We start from the raw sequence: 15476 nt of genomic DNA, 5'->3' as shown, positions 1-15476 counted from the left end.
AGACGGGAAAAGAGGAAGCCTGGAAGACACAGCCCTACAGTTTAAAGCGCGCCGCTGACGGTGCTGAAGACGGCCGCGGCGTCCCTTCCCTCTCGTCCTTCCCCCCCGGTCCGTCTCCGTCCCCGTCCATCGGTCCTCGCACTCCACGCAGGTGATCTCGAGGAGGAGTTGCGAGGGTCTGGAAAGGGTAGGTGCTCTGAGCGGACCTACTCGGGAGAGGGAGAGGGGTGGGGGATGTGGGTGGCGTGCAATTCCGACATAAAACCTGGCATGGCTTCCACCTACATACCGGTACCGTTCGCCTCTTGTCCAAATCCCCCCCCCCTCCCTCCTTGCGCCTTGTGTGCCTCTTCCACCTGCAGGGCTTGTTGGGATACAGGCTGTTCGGCTGGGGTCCTGCATTGCTTTTGTCAGCCATGGTGGGAGACGCAGCGCGGTGATGCTGTCCCCGGCGGCTGTTCAGCAAGTCGGGAGGCGCCAAATCCCCGTGGGAAGAGAGGCAGAAAGGGGGACGGGGAGGGGTGGTTACTAACGGGGGATAGCTCAGATACCCTTGTGGCATCATGGACTCATCTCCTGATTTGGCGAAGTATGTCTATCACATTATGTCTATCACAGTATGCCTATCACAGAATCCGGCCACCCTCCCCCTCGGCTCGCGAACTTGTACTCCGTTTCCGATATTTGCCACGCACAGCATACTCTCTCGCGCAAGGACTTCCCAGGCGAGAAGGCAGAGCATTCCAATCATGACCTTGTAAGGCCAGAGAGAGGGGGGGGGAGGGTGTACAAAGGCCATCGCACACTCAAATGCTCCCATTTGCGATAGAGGCGGTTCCTTCAGCCTTCTGCTGTGACAAAGGGAAGCAAGGCAGCAGGGATGGGCAGGAGGGACTAACAGGTTTTTTTTTTTTTTCCGTCTCTTTTGCCTGGCCCAAGTCGTCGGGGAGGAGTCAGTCAGGCGGGAGGATTTCGACCCTTGTCTTCGTCGAAGAAAAGGGGGGGAGAGAGAGAGACCAAGGCCAAGTCCATGCGTGATAGGACAGGACCGGAGGCGGCTTGGAAGGCGTGGCATCGGGAGCGGCGGGTGAGGGATCATTGCTTACCTTCACCTTCCCATTGCATAAGTTTCGGGTGGATAAGAAGAGACGGAACAGCATCCAGCTGCCGGACGAGAGAAGGCCGCGTCGAGAAACCCCACGAGCGGAGTAGCAGTCACAACGTCGATATGGAAGACGGCGATCGGAGGAGGATACCCCTTCTCTGGGCCTAGATGGTGATGTACCGGTAGTATTGTAGACACTGGAGTCGATGGACCAGACCCGTACTGGATGGAAGGAAGAGATGCACAACAAAGGGGGCTGCGCGGGCATCGGTAGAGGTGTCCTCATGGTAATCCTAGAGCAAGAGATACGGGAACTCCGCCGTGAAGTTCGAACTGCAATGTACAAGGCCATCGAGAGGAACGAGAAAAGCAGTTGGCAAGGCCTCTGGCACCAAGTCTCAGAACTCATTGACCCCGCGCTGTCGATACGACGAAGACGGTGCCACTGTGGCCCAGTGGCATTGAGGAGCCGGTTCGTCGTGAACCCTCACGGTGTGGTATACCGGTAAACCAAGAGCGGCCAGGCCTGGTGACGAGCACTCGTGGTAAAAGAACACCGCTATTCCTATGCCAAAGCGAAGACCCTAGGTTCCCTTTCCCTATGACGAGAACCTGCCTAGACAGCTCTGTTCTGAACACAGCCACCTCCCCGCCCCTCTTATCCGTGCTGAACAAGACGGATAATAGACCGTTTCGGACGAACCCAGGGCCGTCAACCAGGAACTGTCATGGGCGGGGGGAATAATGTGGTTGTAATCCGACGCGTCGGCCGACTACCGGCGAGGCGGGGGAACCAAATACCAGAGGCAGGGACGTGGGGCCACAGCGTGACATTGAGGTCATGCCCGTCCGAAATAGAAACGACTCAATTCGGGAGCCTAAAATCTGTGATTGCGTCCCCCTCAACGTCCAGACGACGCCCGATGGTTGGTCTACGAGGGCCGTAGGATCGGCCTCCCTGCTAGCCCACGCACGCCTGCTAACGCTGGTTGCTCCAGCCACAGCTTGAAGGATCGCCCGCAGGCCGCTTAAGCCACGTCCCCGAGCCCACAGAGAGAGACAGAGGGGGATGAACGGTGTAGAGGTTGGCCGCCAGGTTGAACTTGGATGGATGAGGTGAGGACGCGAGGCTGACCTGTGTTTATGGTGACCCCCGCCAACGGTATCCGTCCAAGGCGCTCACTTTCATGGCCCATCCTTTGGTCCGTCTGGTTCCTCGACTAGGATCTGCTCAAACGTCTGCTTACACTAGATGACGAGAAAACATCGCTGTGTGCCGGACCGTCAATTTGAAAGCGTCAAGAGGTTGGATCGTTTCCGCTAGCCCTCGAAAGGTCGCTTCTTTGGAGTCGAGACATGCCAGTCGTCAACCGTTGTCGGCCACATTGTCTGGATCGATTGGACTTACAAGCCGTGCGCCGCCGCCCCCCTTAGCAATTCCCCGGACAGCCATCTGTAAGTCACTGAACGGTTCCAGAAGCCAACAATGGAAGGCCCGGCCGCGAAATCGAGCACCGAGTACATCTGGCGAGAAGGTGCCGGCCGGCCTGTATGTGAAACTGATGGTGCACATGGGTTACCTTTGGCTGTCTCGACGCAATGTGTACGAGCGCAAGACTCCCTACTCGGACAGTCTTTTGAAATGCTCAAGCCTGCATCTTGACTGAAACAGAGAAGGAGCAGTTAATCTCAACGAGCCACTGGCGTCTTGTGCTACATGGCAGAAGCCAAACGCCCTTATCTGTTCTACGGTTGCTGGAGCGTGCGGGTAAACAACGAGTTAGATGCTGAAATATAAGCTAGGAAAGAAAAAAAAAAGGTGTCCTCCAGGCGATTGCGCCGTGGGTGTGGATGGAGAAGGACCGCTGCGAGGTCGACAGCCTGCATGCGCCATTTCAACGGTCGTCGATACCTTCTTGGTCAATCTCATCTCTCCACGTACCACGAGTCGGGGGATCTCTGGCAGTTCTTGGTCGTGGCCGTCTAGAGGCGCTTGAGGCAAAACGGTAAATCCTCCCGATGAGCCAAATCTCCATGCTCCTCGGATCTGAATAATGGCGGCTGCGGGATGGATCGCACCGTTGCATCTCTCGGTCGTGGGCACCCGGTGTTTGGTTTACAATAATACTTGTTGCGGTTTGTGCGGGGTTGACTTGAAAGCGCGATTGGTAAGCTCGCGTTGTTCGACAGGTCCCAAAGAGGGAACGCGAAATCATGCGAAGCCAGTTGGTAAGCATTCGGCTGACAGTATCCATAATCGAGGGGGTGAGGAGCCAAAGGTCGACGGCTGGTGAGATTCTACCTGTTCGTGGGCGGCGCAGCTGCAGCATCCAGCACCGTAGGGCAACCGGATGTAACATGTCTGGCCACGTCGAGCGTGCAGGTGACGACCCTAGCTCGAGCTCAAGACATTAATTTGGGTTGACTGCTTCAGCTCGCCCGTTTGCCTCTGTAAGACGGCACCCTTCCGGTGTAGAGATGGACGGGCGGCCACAGCACCGCTTTGGAACCTGCCGCTGCATGTCAGACTTTGGGGGCATTCAAAGACGCAGTCGGCGGAGCGGTCGGTCCCTCGTAGGGCTGGGAGGAATATCAGGGGTGGCAGCGGAAGGATTCTGAGCGTCTTGACTGGTGGAAGGCGGGCGTTACAAACAGGTGGCTTTGCCTACCTACACAGGTGTAAGTGTAGGAGGGGCTGAGTCTAGGGCGTACAGCCATGAATCAAAAGTGCGCCTGGTTCAGCCACGGCGTAGCGCGCGCGCGCGAGTAAGAAGGAGAGAGAGATGGAGAGATGGAGAGAGTGAGAGAGAGAGAGAGGCATCAAGTAGACGACGGCCTGCACAACCGACATGCCGTCTTGTGCGCTCATGCCCGTGCTCGTGACCGTTGATAGGCGGTGGAAATTATCCAGGACGAGAGGCAAAACAATGGCTGGCCGTAAAAGCACCATACAAGCAACCTGGAATCTGCAATATGTGCGCGCACGTGTGTAGAGATGACGTCGTGGAATCGAAAGTCTGCGCCGTTCTCTCGCACATCCCACTGGCGAATCGGCAAGGACAACGGGCCGTATTTTGGTGTGTGTGTGTGTGTGTGTGTGTGTGTGTGTGTGTGCATGCCACACACACACAACGAACGGACAGAGAGAGGCAGCTCAACCCTCTCCCATATGCACTCTGCTTGTTATCCGGTGTGACCCAGACGCATCAGCCGAGCCAGCCCTACATTATTCCTCGCCCTACGGGGCCAGTGAATGCGCCTCGGCCCTCGCTCGGTGTATGCAAGATGGCGTGGCGGATTTTTGACCGTCCGTGAAGATGTGACGGTTCAAACTGCGGTTGATCCCAATGCGGTGGGATCTGATAGTATGATGACCGTCCCCCCCCCCCCCCCCCCCCAAGTGTCATTTCTAAACCGCCGATATATTCAGCGACGAACGCCCGCAAGAGTGATTAGCATGCCGGTGCGTTACCTGCGAAAGTGGTCCGATACCGGCCGAGGGTCACGATATGCTGCCGATAGGCCGCTTAGGGGGGGCGTTGCATAGCTTTCCCATCAAGCCCTGGAAACCCTTTGAAACAGAGAAAAAGTTAGAATCTGCTTGAGTTGCTGTCAAGAGTCGGCGGCACTGGCAACGGCAATGGTGAAAACAACTGGGAGGACTGATTTGGTATGCACCGCTCTCTGGAAACGCAACCCGCCGAGACTGGACCGTACAGCGTGGATGCCTAGCGTCGTGCGTCGGCTGCCAAGTACCGTCAATCGTAGCTCGGTAAGCGTCCGATTCATTGCGGGTAAGGCAAGTCAAATCGTGAAATTGAAAACATCGCATTCGCTTGTCACATAAAATTGAAGACATCGCATTCGCTTGTCGCAGTATCCATAGGAGGGGCCGCGACTGTCAGCGTTGGATTGAAGGCCCCGTGGGGACACGTACGTCGCTGGGGAAAGCAGTCTCGATGCAACCTCGTTTAATGCCGTTGCGCTAGAGTTCGAGACTTGTCGTCCTCATTCCAACCCGCTTTCATTGCTGCGATTACGGTCGCCGGTCCTTGGTGCTCGCTCGTCGTCGTCCCATGACCTGCGGCAGCTGTGTCGCTGTGCGTTCTAGTAAACTGACCAATATCCCTCGTCAGCCGTTTTCCCAATGCTCTCATCCTCGAAGAAGGGGGTGGAGAAGGGAAATGACGATGTCATCAGGCCCTCTGTATACATACTATGTAGTACCGTATGACAGCTGGCTAACCTCTGCTGCTGCATCGCATTGTGGCTATTGTCGATCCGAACCTGCGTGGAAACGGAGAATAGTCCGAGGTGCTGCGGCCTTTCCCTCTCTGGGAAGTTCGTATACCTAGCCAAACGATTGGCGAACACTGAGCCTTTGATCTCTCCCGCTTCATGTACTCTCATCCCACCGAATCTTACAACCAATGACACCTTGGACTCGGGCAGCTCAACGAGAACGTACCCATTGGTTCCATTACACATCCGCTGCTCTCACAGTCGAATGTTGCTGAGAGATGACAAAGCGACCGGACAACTTGATGGCCGGAATATGTGGCCTAGAGATGTTACGCTGTCACCATATCGGTCGGATATTGTCCAGTTCCAGCTAGGAAACCGACCGGACTGGTTGATGTGGTTTGGGCCAGAACAGCGACACGTTAGTGCGAGCCAGGTCTAAGCCTTGTGGACCTTTGGTACCGGGTTGACAGGGAGGGGACCCTCCGGGCTACCTACAGTGACCACTCAAAAGTATCCGAGCTTATGAGATTCAACCCTAAGTCAACTAAACTTATAGTATTCAGGGCAATACACCCCTCAGTTTTAGGTAATATAAGTATCATTGAATGTTACTTTTTTGTTTTATAAATTCAATTTGTATACTATACTGACATTTCTTTCTCTTTTTACTTGTATGCGTAGAGATATGGAGAGCTTAGTAGAAGTAAAGATACTTTAGCTATCTCAGTCCCCTGTAAGCCCCCTAGTAAGCCCCTATAACCTAGTTCTACAAAAATTGGTGCGTTCGGACACTTTTGAGCCCCCACTGTACCTATATTGTACGTTGGGTGGTGAGCTGCACTGCACTGCACACACACGCCTTCAGTCGCTCGTGGTGGTTGGGTCCAGGGTCCCGTCCAAAGTTCCAAAGTGTCAGTCGGGACATGCCCGCTCGGATTGTGGCCCCCTGGTCGTGACCCGACGAGGTGTCTTGGCCAGGTCCGCGAGCCCGGGCCTCACTGGGGGTCTGCGCCTCGTCCCAAGGTTGATTTAGAGCACTACTGTGTAATGATTCTGATAGCCCCGAGGGTGGCGATGGCGGTGTTGCGTCTCAAGGCACAGTGAGAAGCACTTGGGCCGAGTTGCTTTGCACTAGTCGGTCCGTCTAATTTACAACACATTCGTCGACGCCAGCCCACAGCCTGAGGTGCCGCCAGAGCTCAGATGTAATTCGGCCACGACAGAAGCGGTACTGCAAAACGGAGGCGGCGGCGCGGATTCGAGAAAGGCCACCGACGAGACTTGAAACAGCGAGAAGCAGTGTGGGGCTTCTCGACGAATGCGACGGCACCAACCACGAGACCAGAGAGGAGGGTATTGAGTGTGGGTGGGTGTGGGTGTGGAAAATGGGATACACGCGAGGGGTGTTTGAACAAGACAGCGCATGGCAGCTACAATGGGCGCGGTAGGACTGGACTGGGTGTTCCCAAGATTAGCTGTGAATCAGAGTCGTCCAAAGAAGAGCGGCAGGTCGTGGCATGCAGGGCGTAGTTGGTGGGAATTTCTGATGCATGTACTATTTTGATCTCATACAGGTGCATCGTCTGCTGACGGGCGACGTATTGAGACGGCGACAATCGAACGAATAGCAGGGTGTTTCGATCGCCCGCCGGCACTTCCATCGACGTACGGACACGGGTATCGTCAATACCAGAGGGTGGAAGGAGGGCGACTGATTGCCGGCCCCCCTAGCTCCCCCGCAAATCCGAGATGATGGCATGGTGTCAACAGAGGGGGCACGCACTTTTTGCTGGCTGATAAGCGGCAGAAGCACACAGGCAGGCGGCTTGCGACGGCGCATCCTCTGAACGCGCGCAACGACGACAGTTGGAGATTGAAAGGACAAAAGCCAGGCCCGCGCCGTCGGGATGGGCCCTGTCCGTCTGTTGGTGGGCTCTTGCGTCGGGGCGTCTGGAGCCAGTAGTCGGTAGCGCGGCAAAGATGCGGCGCGCCTTGGGCTTGATGTCCGACCTCCAGCCCTAACGGGCGTTCTAGGTGCGGGCGACGGACGGCTTCGTGTGCAGCTGCTAGTGGATCGGGAAGTGGCCGAAGCGATCTGAGCTGGAGGGCAAGACAGACCAGGAGGAAAGCCAACCTTCAACCGTCAAAGGTCGGGTTGAAGCAGACGCAGCAGCAGCGGCAGTGGCAGCTGCCGAAAGGCGAGATGATGGGCTGGACGGCAGACCGACTTGGCGAGCGGAAGCGCCAGGGATGACGAGGTGCAGGAGGATGAAGCGCGGCCGAAGCAGGACAGAAAGAGGCTGCCTAGAGGCCAGGTGAGGCGATGCGGACGAAGTTTAACGGCGATGGGCAGTGCAGCGGAGTCGGTCGGTCGCGATGCGGTTGGATACGGACCGGCGTGGGTTCTATTTTGCAAGTCATTTTTTGGAGAAAGAACACCCTGCAAAGAAGGAAACTCTGACTTCGGTTTAGATTTGATGACTGCCTGCATGCCTGCCTACTAATCCATGACGCCGGTCGTGGGAACCTCGAGCCATGACATGCTGCTATGCCATGCCATGCCCGTGTCTCCTTGTGCTTCTTGTTGTTCTTGTCGAGGGGGGCAACGTTGGGCAGGTGCTCGGGGCCGAAGCGGCAAGCAGCGGCCAGCTATCAAGGCGCAATTTGCAGCAATTGCAAGGAAGGCGCTGCAAGACTACCTAATTAAGTGAACCCAAAGCACACACCTGCCTGCTGAGCAAGTCGTGGGTCGTGCTTTCCCCCCTCTTCGTCTTTGTCTTTCGCCTCCGCCTCGAGAGCAACGGAGAAGGAGCGGCGACGGCGACGGCGACGGCGGGGGCAGGCGGCAGGCGGCAGGCGGCAGGCATCTCGGTTAGTGGGGTACGTACTTGTGTCGGAGGGCAAGGGACGCACATACATACGGTACCTAGGTTAAGATGGCTCTGGCTCTCCACGTGCAGATAGATAATGTACAATGGCGCCTAGATAAGAGTACCTCCCCAGTAGGGTACGGATAGTACGATGCGGTGTAGCCAGCACATACCAGGGAGGTACCTAGTACCCAAAGTACTTCGTGTTGATGGACTGAAGTCTGAAGCAGGCCGGTCCAGTCGAGCACGGTTCCGTGTCTTTCGAGGTGTCGAGCATGGGCTACATTATCACGTCTATGCGAGTGCGACGGCGTGGGCCCGCCATATTTCCCCAGACTTGAGAGACAATGGCCGTCCGAGGAAGATACTTCGCTATACTCGGTACGTTTCTATCCGATGGGGTCATCCCAAACCTAGCCACCCGCGCGAAATATACCCCGTAAGACCTAAGAAAGCAACACGCATTTGCCTCTGATCGTCCGACACGGTGTCTCTGGAAGCAAGGCGAGGCATCCACGTAGAAAGGGCAGAAGGGGGGGGAACAGTGCAGAGCAGATGTGAGACGACGTAAGATTAGTTGAATAAGCCGGGGCGCGTAGAGCGTTTTCATCATCATCCACAAAATTAGGAACATGCGCATTCAGCTAGCTACCTTGATACCTACCTAGTGAGCAATTACAGTGTGGCGTCCAAGCTGGTAAAGAATGAAGGGGAGTAAGAACATGTCATGGACACACACACCACACACACACACACAACACAACACAACACACCGCAACTCATGCACGAGAACGCCCGTCACCAGTTGTCGAGACATCCAAGACAGACACCACACCACCCAGCTGCTGGACTCGGGACTCGGGACTCTCTGGCAAGTGGGCAACAAAACGCCTAACGCACGTAGCGCATCCACTGCGGCCACCCTGACGCAAGCTTCTCACACGCTCGTCTAACCTTCCAAACCGAGCCAAAATAGGTCCCGGTTGCCGCTGCTTTTCGGATCAAGCATAAACAAGAAGGCAACGGGAATCCGTACTTGTTCAAGATGTCTTGGTAATCCCCGCGTGGTCGTTCGTGTATGTGTAACCCTGACATGGAGCTTTACTGTTCTCGTGCGTCTGAATTCTTACTCCCGTGACCGTCCTATAGTACGGACTCGGGGCTGGGCTGGCAAGCATCACCGCACATCCGATATATGTACACAAATGACGGTAAGGATGTGGATACGGACTTTTGATAGACTCGCTGTGATATCTCACTCATAAGTAAGTCCATTCCTGCAACAACGGAGTCCGTGACCGAATGTACATACAGAAGATTTCGAGGGTGAGAAAACCAAGGTAGTGTCATTTCCGTGCTTTACTCGACGAATAGGTACCTTGTCGGTACCGTCCGTACCTTCTCTCCCTACTTACGCTTCCTTCCTCTTGTGGAGGCATCAGACGCTAAACAGAAGCGGACTAGCGTCCGGTACGTATCTGTTTACTTCCTGACTTTGATTTTCCCTCTTTTTTTTTTTTTTTTTTTTGCCCTATCTTTTTCCTCCCCTCCTCCTCTCTCCTTTCCCCATTTGTGGTCTCAGTCATTCTTCTCGCATTTTACTCCACCATATACCCCGAGGCCACAGACGACACAAGCAACGACAGGGATTTCGATCCTTTCTTTCGACCTAGAGAGGGTTTCCATGCACTTTCCCTTCACCACCTGCCGCACCTGTTGTTCCGCTGTCAATCTGGCCTGTGTCCGTACCCGTGCCCGTGCGTCCCCTCGTCTCCGTTTTGGCGGGTGTGCTCTCCTCTCGGGCAATCTCTTTGCTGAACGCCGACTGTGTCTCGATTGAGACGACTAGCACCTAGGCCGTTGGGTCCCGTCCCCTCTTGTCCCTCCACTCTTGTCTTCACCTTGCCTATCCAGGCATCATGTTATGCTGCAATATAGCGGCAAGGGCCCCTGGCTTGAGGGAAACCGTCGGTCCTGGATACTTAGTACGTGTGCTGCCCGAGCTGCCGTTTCCAGAAGCTGATGCTCGAGTGGTTCGTCAAACGGACGGGCTTCGTTCTTCTGCCAACAGGCGGTCCTGGATTTCCATCTTCGGTAGGGCTATCGCTGCCGGTGGGTGCTGCCTGTGGCGCTGCCAAGGGAACTGACGAGCAATAAATCAATCATATTGCTGCAGGAGGGTATCCATTGCTACTGTCGCTATCCGGCCAAGCAGCCTGCCACCCGTCGCCCGCATGATGTTTTGCCCTGGCCGGTGCTGGGCTAGGTTTGCTACGCAAACCGCCGTCCCGACGTACTGGCTCCCGGCCCAACATTACCATGCCCTGGGGTCTAATGTCCGCTCGACTAGGTATACCGCATCACGCTCCCTTTTCCCGATCCACGCAACCCGGGCCTCGTCAGTCGTCTCCTCTACACGCCTACCGCGAAGCCTCTCACTCACTCTTTGCTTGCTCCCGTCTTTAATCTTTAACTTCTCCTGACCACCGGTCGGGATCGAATCCGCTGCTCCCCCCGACGGCTAACTCCAGGTCGCCAGCATTCGCCCCTGCGGCAGACAGGTCCGTCTCAAGCGAGGAGCCAGCCAGAGTTCCAGCGATGTCATCCGTCCTTTCTAATTCCACATCTATTTCCACTTGCCTTGCCTTACAATGTCCTAGCGCGGATTTAGCCATCGCCCTGCAGCCGTCCCAAGCAGGGACGTTGAGGTACCGACTGGGGCGTCTTCAACACGGCTGCCAATGCTTTTGCAAGAAATGCTGGAGCCTATCGATCCCTTCCCCGTCCCCGCCACAGCCCCCATGTCTTTCTTCACTTGTCGTTTGTGCCCCCAATCCGCCTATCCTCTCGGTCATCATAATTCCATGTCACTCTCGCACTCTTACGCTGCCCTCACACACACCTAGCAAAATACCTCCTCTTTGCGCTCTCTCGCTCTTCCACACACCACACTAGTCTCTCGCCCGTCCTCATCCGCGCTGACACGCCCCCCCCTCGTCACCCCAAATGCTTCTTATCCACGCCTCCCCCTTCTCGCACGCACACTCCCTCTCTCTCTCTCACACACACACCCTTCTTCTCACACCCCTTGGATATACCCCTCCTCACACAATTGGGGGGGGGGGGGGCGCTCGTACCTTACTCTTCTCCATCCTGGTCACTCAATCCCATCTTCTCTTCTTCCCTGAATCCCTGCCCGCTGTCTGGACTTGCCTCCATGTGGTGTAGCTTGTCCCCCTCGAACATGCTCGTCTCTCGCGTTTTCCCTTCTATGCACTGAGAGAGTACGTCAAGAGGTCGGGATCTGGGCTGTTAACTCCACCATGCCATCTTTTTCACTGCCCACCTGCCATTTATAAGACAGTGCCCGCCTAGACCTGTGAGGCTGAGATCTTGAACCTTCTGGTGATATCCAAGTTTAGCATCCGTGATCTCGTTGAACCAAAAGCCTACACCCGGCAAGCAAGCAATCCCTCCTTGCCCAGTCCTTAAACTCGTTGCCTGATCGGATTGGGTCTCATTATAAGTCCATCTCGGCCTCCAGCCTTCAGACTTGGTCACTGGCTTGATACATGTGGACGACGCTTGGATATACATACAAACTTTCAGCAACACATCTCGACTTCCAACTCCCCCAAAAAGGCTCGCCCGTATGTGCCACCCAGACTTTCTTTCTAGTCCTTCTTTAGCAATGGCTTCCGGCTTTCCTGAGCAGGGTTGCGAGGACTCTTACTCACTTCCGCCCAGATCCAGAGCAGGAAGCCGCGTATCAGCTACTGCTGCTCAGTTCGCCAACATCCAACTAGTCGATTCCCCCAGAACGCTACCGTTAGAGTCCAGCCCCTCGGTCAGGTCTGAGGCTCTCCACTCCTCTGGCTATATCAGTCCCAACCCGCCCAGCTCGGCCACCTTCCTCTCCTCCCCCAACCCACAAGGATACTCGCCCTTCCCTCTGCTACCACCCGACATCTTGAATGCAGAGTGGAACGAGCACGAGGTGCATCATACTTCGGATTCAGCCCCTCTCGTTAGAGTAGACCCTGCCCGAGACTACTCCTCCAATCAGTCCTCTCCGCCACTTCTAGCCGAAGCAAGCATGAGGTGCGCTCCCAGCATTGTTCCACGCTGACCTATAGATGCATTCTGACATCCCTTTCTTTCTCTCCCAGCGCTATTGCTATGCAATTCGACCCTTCTTTCACCATGGGAAGCCGATCATCCTTCACCTGGCCCGGTAAATAACTTCCTTTGTCCCTCTTCTCATGTCTTCCCATACGTCCTAACACAACCAACCCGAAGGCCTCGATAACAGCGAGTCGAGCGGGGCGCTACTCGGCCACAACCTCTCATCGCTTGGGCACGTACCAGACACCAGCCTTACGCCTCCCAGCGGATCCAGATCAGTAACATCGAGCCCGCCGCGGGGGACTCTAACACCGGAGCAGCGAGAACTGAAGAAGCAGAGGGACATGGCGCGCCGGGACTCGAAAACATCACAGCGCGTCAGGAGGGCGGGGAGCAACCCCTACGTCCACTCGCCGCCACTCAGCCTACCAGACATATCGTCGACGATGGGCGTCCCGATCTACACGACAGCACCGGCGCCGATCTCGTTGCTCTCAGAACCAACAACAACAATGGGGTCATCATCGTACCTGCCGTCCTACAGCCCGCCTTTATCAGACCACGGCTACCAAAGCGGGTACCCCCCCATGGCCTCGGCCTACGGCATGGGTGGCATGGACTACTCGCCACAGTTCCAACAACCAACACATTACGGGTATGTCAGCCGCAAGACGGAGAGTGGGTGAGGGACGTGAGACTGACAAAGGACCAACGCAGAAGCCGACCGCAGATGCCCGTTGGACAAGACCCAAGCATGATGTACGGCGTGCCACCCTCGATGGGCGGCGGCCCCGGAACCCCAGACCAGGGACACGTCAGGGTGGTGCAGAGTCGTCCCAAGCCGCAGTGTTGGGAGCATGGCTGCAACGGGCGCCAATTTTCGACCTTCAGCAACCTGCTGAGGCACCAGAGGGAGAAGTCTGGCCAGGCCACCAAGGCGACGTGCCCCAACTGCGGAGCCGAGTTTACGAGGACGACGGCGAGGAACGGCCACCTCCTCCACGACAAATGCAAGCAGCAGCAGCAGCAGCAGCAGCGCCGGAACACGTAGATATTGGTTGGGATTAGGACGCCCGGCTTGGAAACCAACCGAGCCAGCCGAACCAACCATGCAAGCAGCAAACGAGCAACGACTACCAAAGTCCCATATTCAGTCTGCTGCTCATCCTAGGGGGCGGGCACCCTTGCCCCCCCCCCCCCCTCTCGACCCGTCATATCATTCGACATGTACATGTTATGGAGGAGGTTCTCCGTTTTTTTTTTTTTTTTTTAAGTAGGAGGGACCAAGAGGGAGAGGGACAGACAAGGGGCGCACAAAAACAACGCCGATGCGGCGACGGAGTCACATTAGCCAGTATTGCCCGAACCGGCCTCAGCATTTGGCACATCTTGCAGAAGGAGTTTCTTGCCGTGATTTTCATTTTTTTTCTTACTTACTTTACCTGATTGTTTTAGCCTTCAACGGTTTTATTGCTGTTTTTTTTTCTCTTGGTTATATACAGAGTTTTTTCTGGGGCTATGGATCACAGGTGGTGCCCTTGTTTTATTTTTAGTTTATCCCTCTCAAGCGGCGGATGAATAACGGAACTTTCGGGGACCTCGTCCCCGAGAGCACAGCAACGACTACCACTACAATAACAACAACAACAACAACAACGGCAGGAAAGGAGCAAGGGGGAGGAAAGGGGTGAAGTGTCATCGCCGCCCGAAGGCAACTTGGCCATTCTGGAAAATATACCCTTTCACTAGCGTCGCAAAGAAACGCATCTTTTTTATTCCCCCCCCTTCCTGGTTTGGCTACACTTGGTGCTCGTCGCACTGCCGGGACACAGCGCTACTACTATCTTCCACTGCCACAATGGAACACATCAGGCTGCTGCCTTAAGCAGTAAGATTACAATCTACCACGTGCGTCATGTCCCGTATATCGTAAAATGGAAACCTCCTTGCCCGGTCGATAGGTGGAGGCCCAACACCAAGAGAATAGCATAAAATAAAATGACAATGAAAGGGAACGAAAAACTCTAAAAAACTACATAGTACGTGGGAAAGGGCTGAAAAGCTCGAGCCCCTTCCTGGCAATATTGAAATTGAACTGGTCGCACCCTGCAGCCTGCAACGCCTGCTTCGTATACCAAGAATACCAGCAGGAGGGGGGGAAAAAAGAAAAGAAAAGAAAAAACTACATCGTACAAGCCAAAGCCAAGGCCGCAGGTGGGATAGCTGCCATGCCAAAACGATGGGAACACAGGTGGGGAGAGCAGGGCAGCAGGAGGGCATCCCGTTTGATGGCGGCCGCCACAACGCCGGGTCCCTTGTTCGAAAGGCGGTCGCGGGCACACACCACACCCCTCCCAGCCCTTTGACCCAAAGGAGGGAACAATAAGCATCCCTGGGAAGCGTTACGAGATTTGGACATGGGGAACCCGTTTATGTGGTACTCGTAAATCGAAGAGAAAAACGGGGCAAAGAAAGGGAACTGTTCATACCACCGTACCGTTGTCATGCACGCGACATCCTTCGGATCTTCTGGTAAGCCGGAGATACGACGGGCTGCGGAGAGTTGGATGTCGGATGGCCAAAGTTTGGACGAAATGTAACAGAGAGAATGAGCGAGGGGGGGGGGGGGGGAGGGGCGGGGTGCCGACGTTTCCAGCAACACGCAAACGAGGTCCTAGCTCCTGGAGCGTGTATTGGAGAGGGACGCCCTGTTGCCTAAGCGCCAGCGCCAAGTAAGCTGTGAGCCGGGGAGGGCTCGTAGTGATGTCAAGATCAGTCCGGCGGAGTTTGAGGGCGTGTGTGCCTCATCCGGGTGTTGCAAGGGGAGAAACACAAGGGGTGACCCCGGTTCTTAGCAATGGAGTACCAGGGATCGTTGGTCCATCATGCCAGGAGACCGGCGGCGGGAGTAATTTCTAATCCACGTGTAAGTGAAGGCATCTGCTGGGACCCGACAGAGGGGGCGGCAGGGCCGTATAGCTTGCCATAATCCAGGGATCCAAGGCGGCCAGGCACACCGTATGATATTCGAGCTTCTTCCTCGTTACTTGTACAAGGGATTCCCTCCCATCGCAGACCACATGAACCCAGGTCTCTTTCCATGACTTGAGGAAATCGTGAAAGATCCCCAT

At 55.6% G+C, this 15476-nt stretch overlaps 4 protein-coding genes across 4 annotated transcripts; 1 reads left to right on the top strand and 3 right to left on the bottom strand.

Annotated features, from left to right (window-relative positions):
* Positions 1-318: 318 nt before the first annotated feature.
* Positions 319-891, bottom strand: LY79DRAFT_4801 (uncharacterized protein). The gene is made up of 2 exons (XM_060553262.1): positions 534-891; positions 319-396 (listed from the first exon to the last, which is right to left on the bottom strand). The coding sequence occupies exon 1, from the start codon at positions 818-820 to the stop codon at positions 599-601; it is 222 nt and encodes a 73-aa protein (XP_060420538.1). The 5' UTR covers positions 821-891; the 3' UTR covers positions 319-396; positions 534-598.
* Positions 760-1674, bottom strand: LY79DRAFT_4778 (uncharacterized protein). Its single transcript, XM_060553246.1, has one exon. The coding sequence runs from the start codon at positions 1512-1514 to the stop codon at positions 954-956; it is 561 nt and encodes a 186-aa protein (XP_060420537.1). The 5' UTR covers positions 1515-1674; the 3' UTR covers positions 760-953.
* Positions 1675-11380: 9706 nt separating this feature from the next.
* Positions 11381-13546, top strand: LY79DRAFT_532353 (uncharacterized protein). The gene is made up of 4 exons (XM_060556288.1): positions 11381-12321; positions 12390-12454; positions 12520-13000; positions 13063-13546. Exons 1-4 carry the CDS (start codon positions 11873-11875, stop codon positions 13394-13396), a joined length of 1329 nt encoding a protein of 442 aa, XP_060420536.1. The 5' UTR covers positions 11381-11872; the 3' UTR covers positions 13397-13546.
* Positions 13547-14062: 516 nt separating this feature from the next.
* LY79DRAFT_4561 (uncharacterized protein) lies at positions 14063-14959 on the bottom strand. The gene is made up of 2 exons (XM_060553190.1): positions 14835-14959; positions 14063-14737 (listed from the first exon to the last, which is right to left on the bottom strand). Exons 1-2 carry the CDS (start codon positions 14849-14851, stop codon positions 14227-14229), a joined length of 528 nt encoding a protein of 175 aa, XP_060420535.1. The 5' UTR covers positions 14852-14959; the 3' UTR covers positions 14063-14226.
* Positions 14960-15476: the final 517 nt, after the last annotated feature.

This window comes from Colletotrichum navitas (assembly GCF_030913465.1).
Source record: "Colletotrichum navitas strain CBS 125086 chromosome Unknown LY79scaffold_1, whole genome shotgun sequence".
NCBI lineage: Eukaryota > Fungi > Ascomycota > Sordariomycetes > Glomerellales > Glomerellaceae > Colletotrichum > Colletotrichum navitas.
Note: the sequence above shows the minus strand (reverse complement) of the source record. Positions and strands in the feature narration are given on the sequence as shown.

Bases quoted from the DNA above. Each gene is read 5' to 3' on its own strand.
- LY79DRAFT_4801 (XM_060553262.1), bottom strand. From the start codon at position 820: ATGGGAGCATTTGAGTGTGCGATGGCCTTTGTACACCCTCCCCCCCCC.
- LY79DRAFT_4778 (XM_060553246.1), bottom strand. From the start codon at position 1,514: ATGAGTTCTGAGACTTGGTGCCAGAGGCCTTGCCAACTGCTTTTCTCG.
- LY79DRAFT_532353 (XM_060556288.1), top strand. From the start codon at position 11,873: ATGTGCCACCCAGACTTTCTTTCTAGTCCTTCTTTAGCAATGGCTTCC. The intron at 12,455-12,519 runs GTAAATAACTTC...ACCAACCCGAAG, and splicing joins ATCATCCTTCACCTGGCCCG to GCCTCGATAACAGCGAGTCG. The intron at 13,001-13,062 runs GTATGTCAGCCG...GGACCAACGCAG, and splicing joins CAACAACCAACACATTACGG to AAGCCGACCGCAGATGCCCG.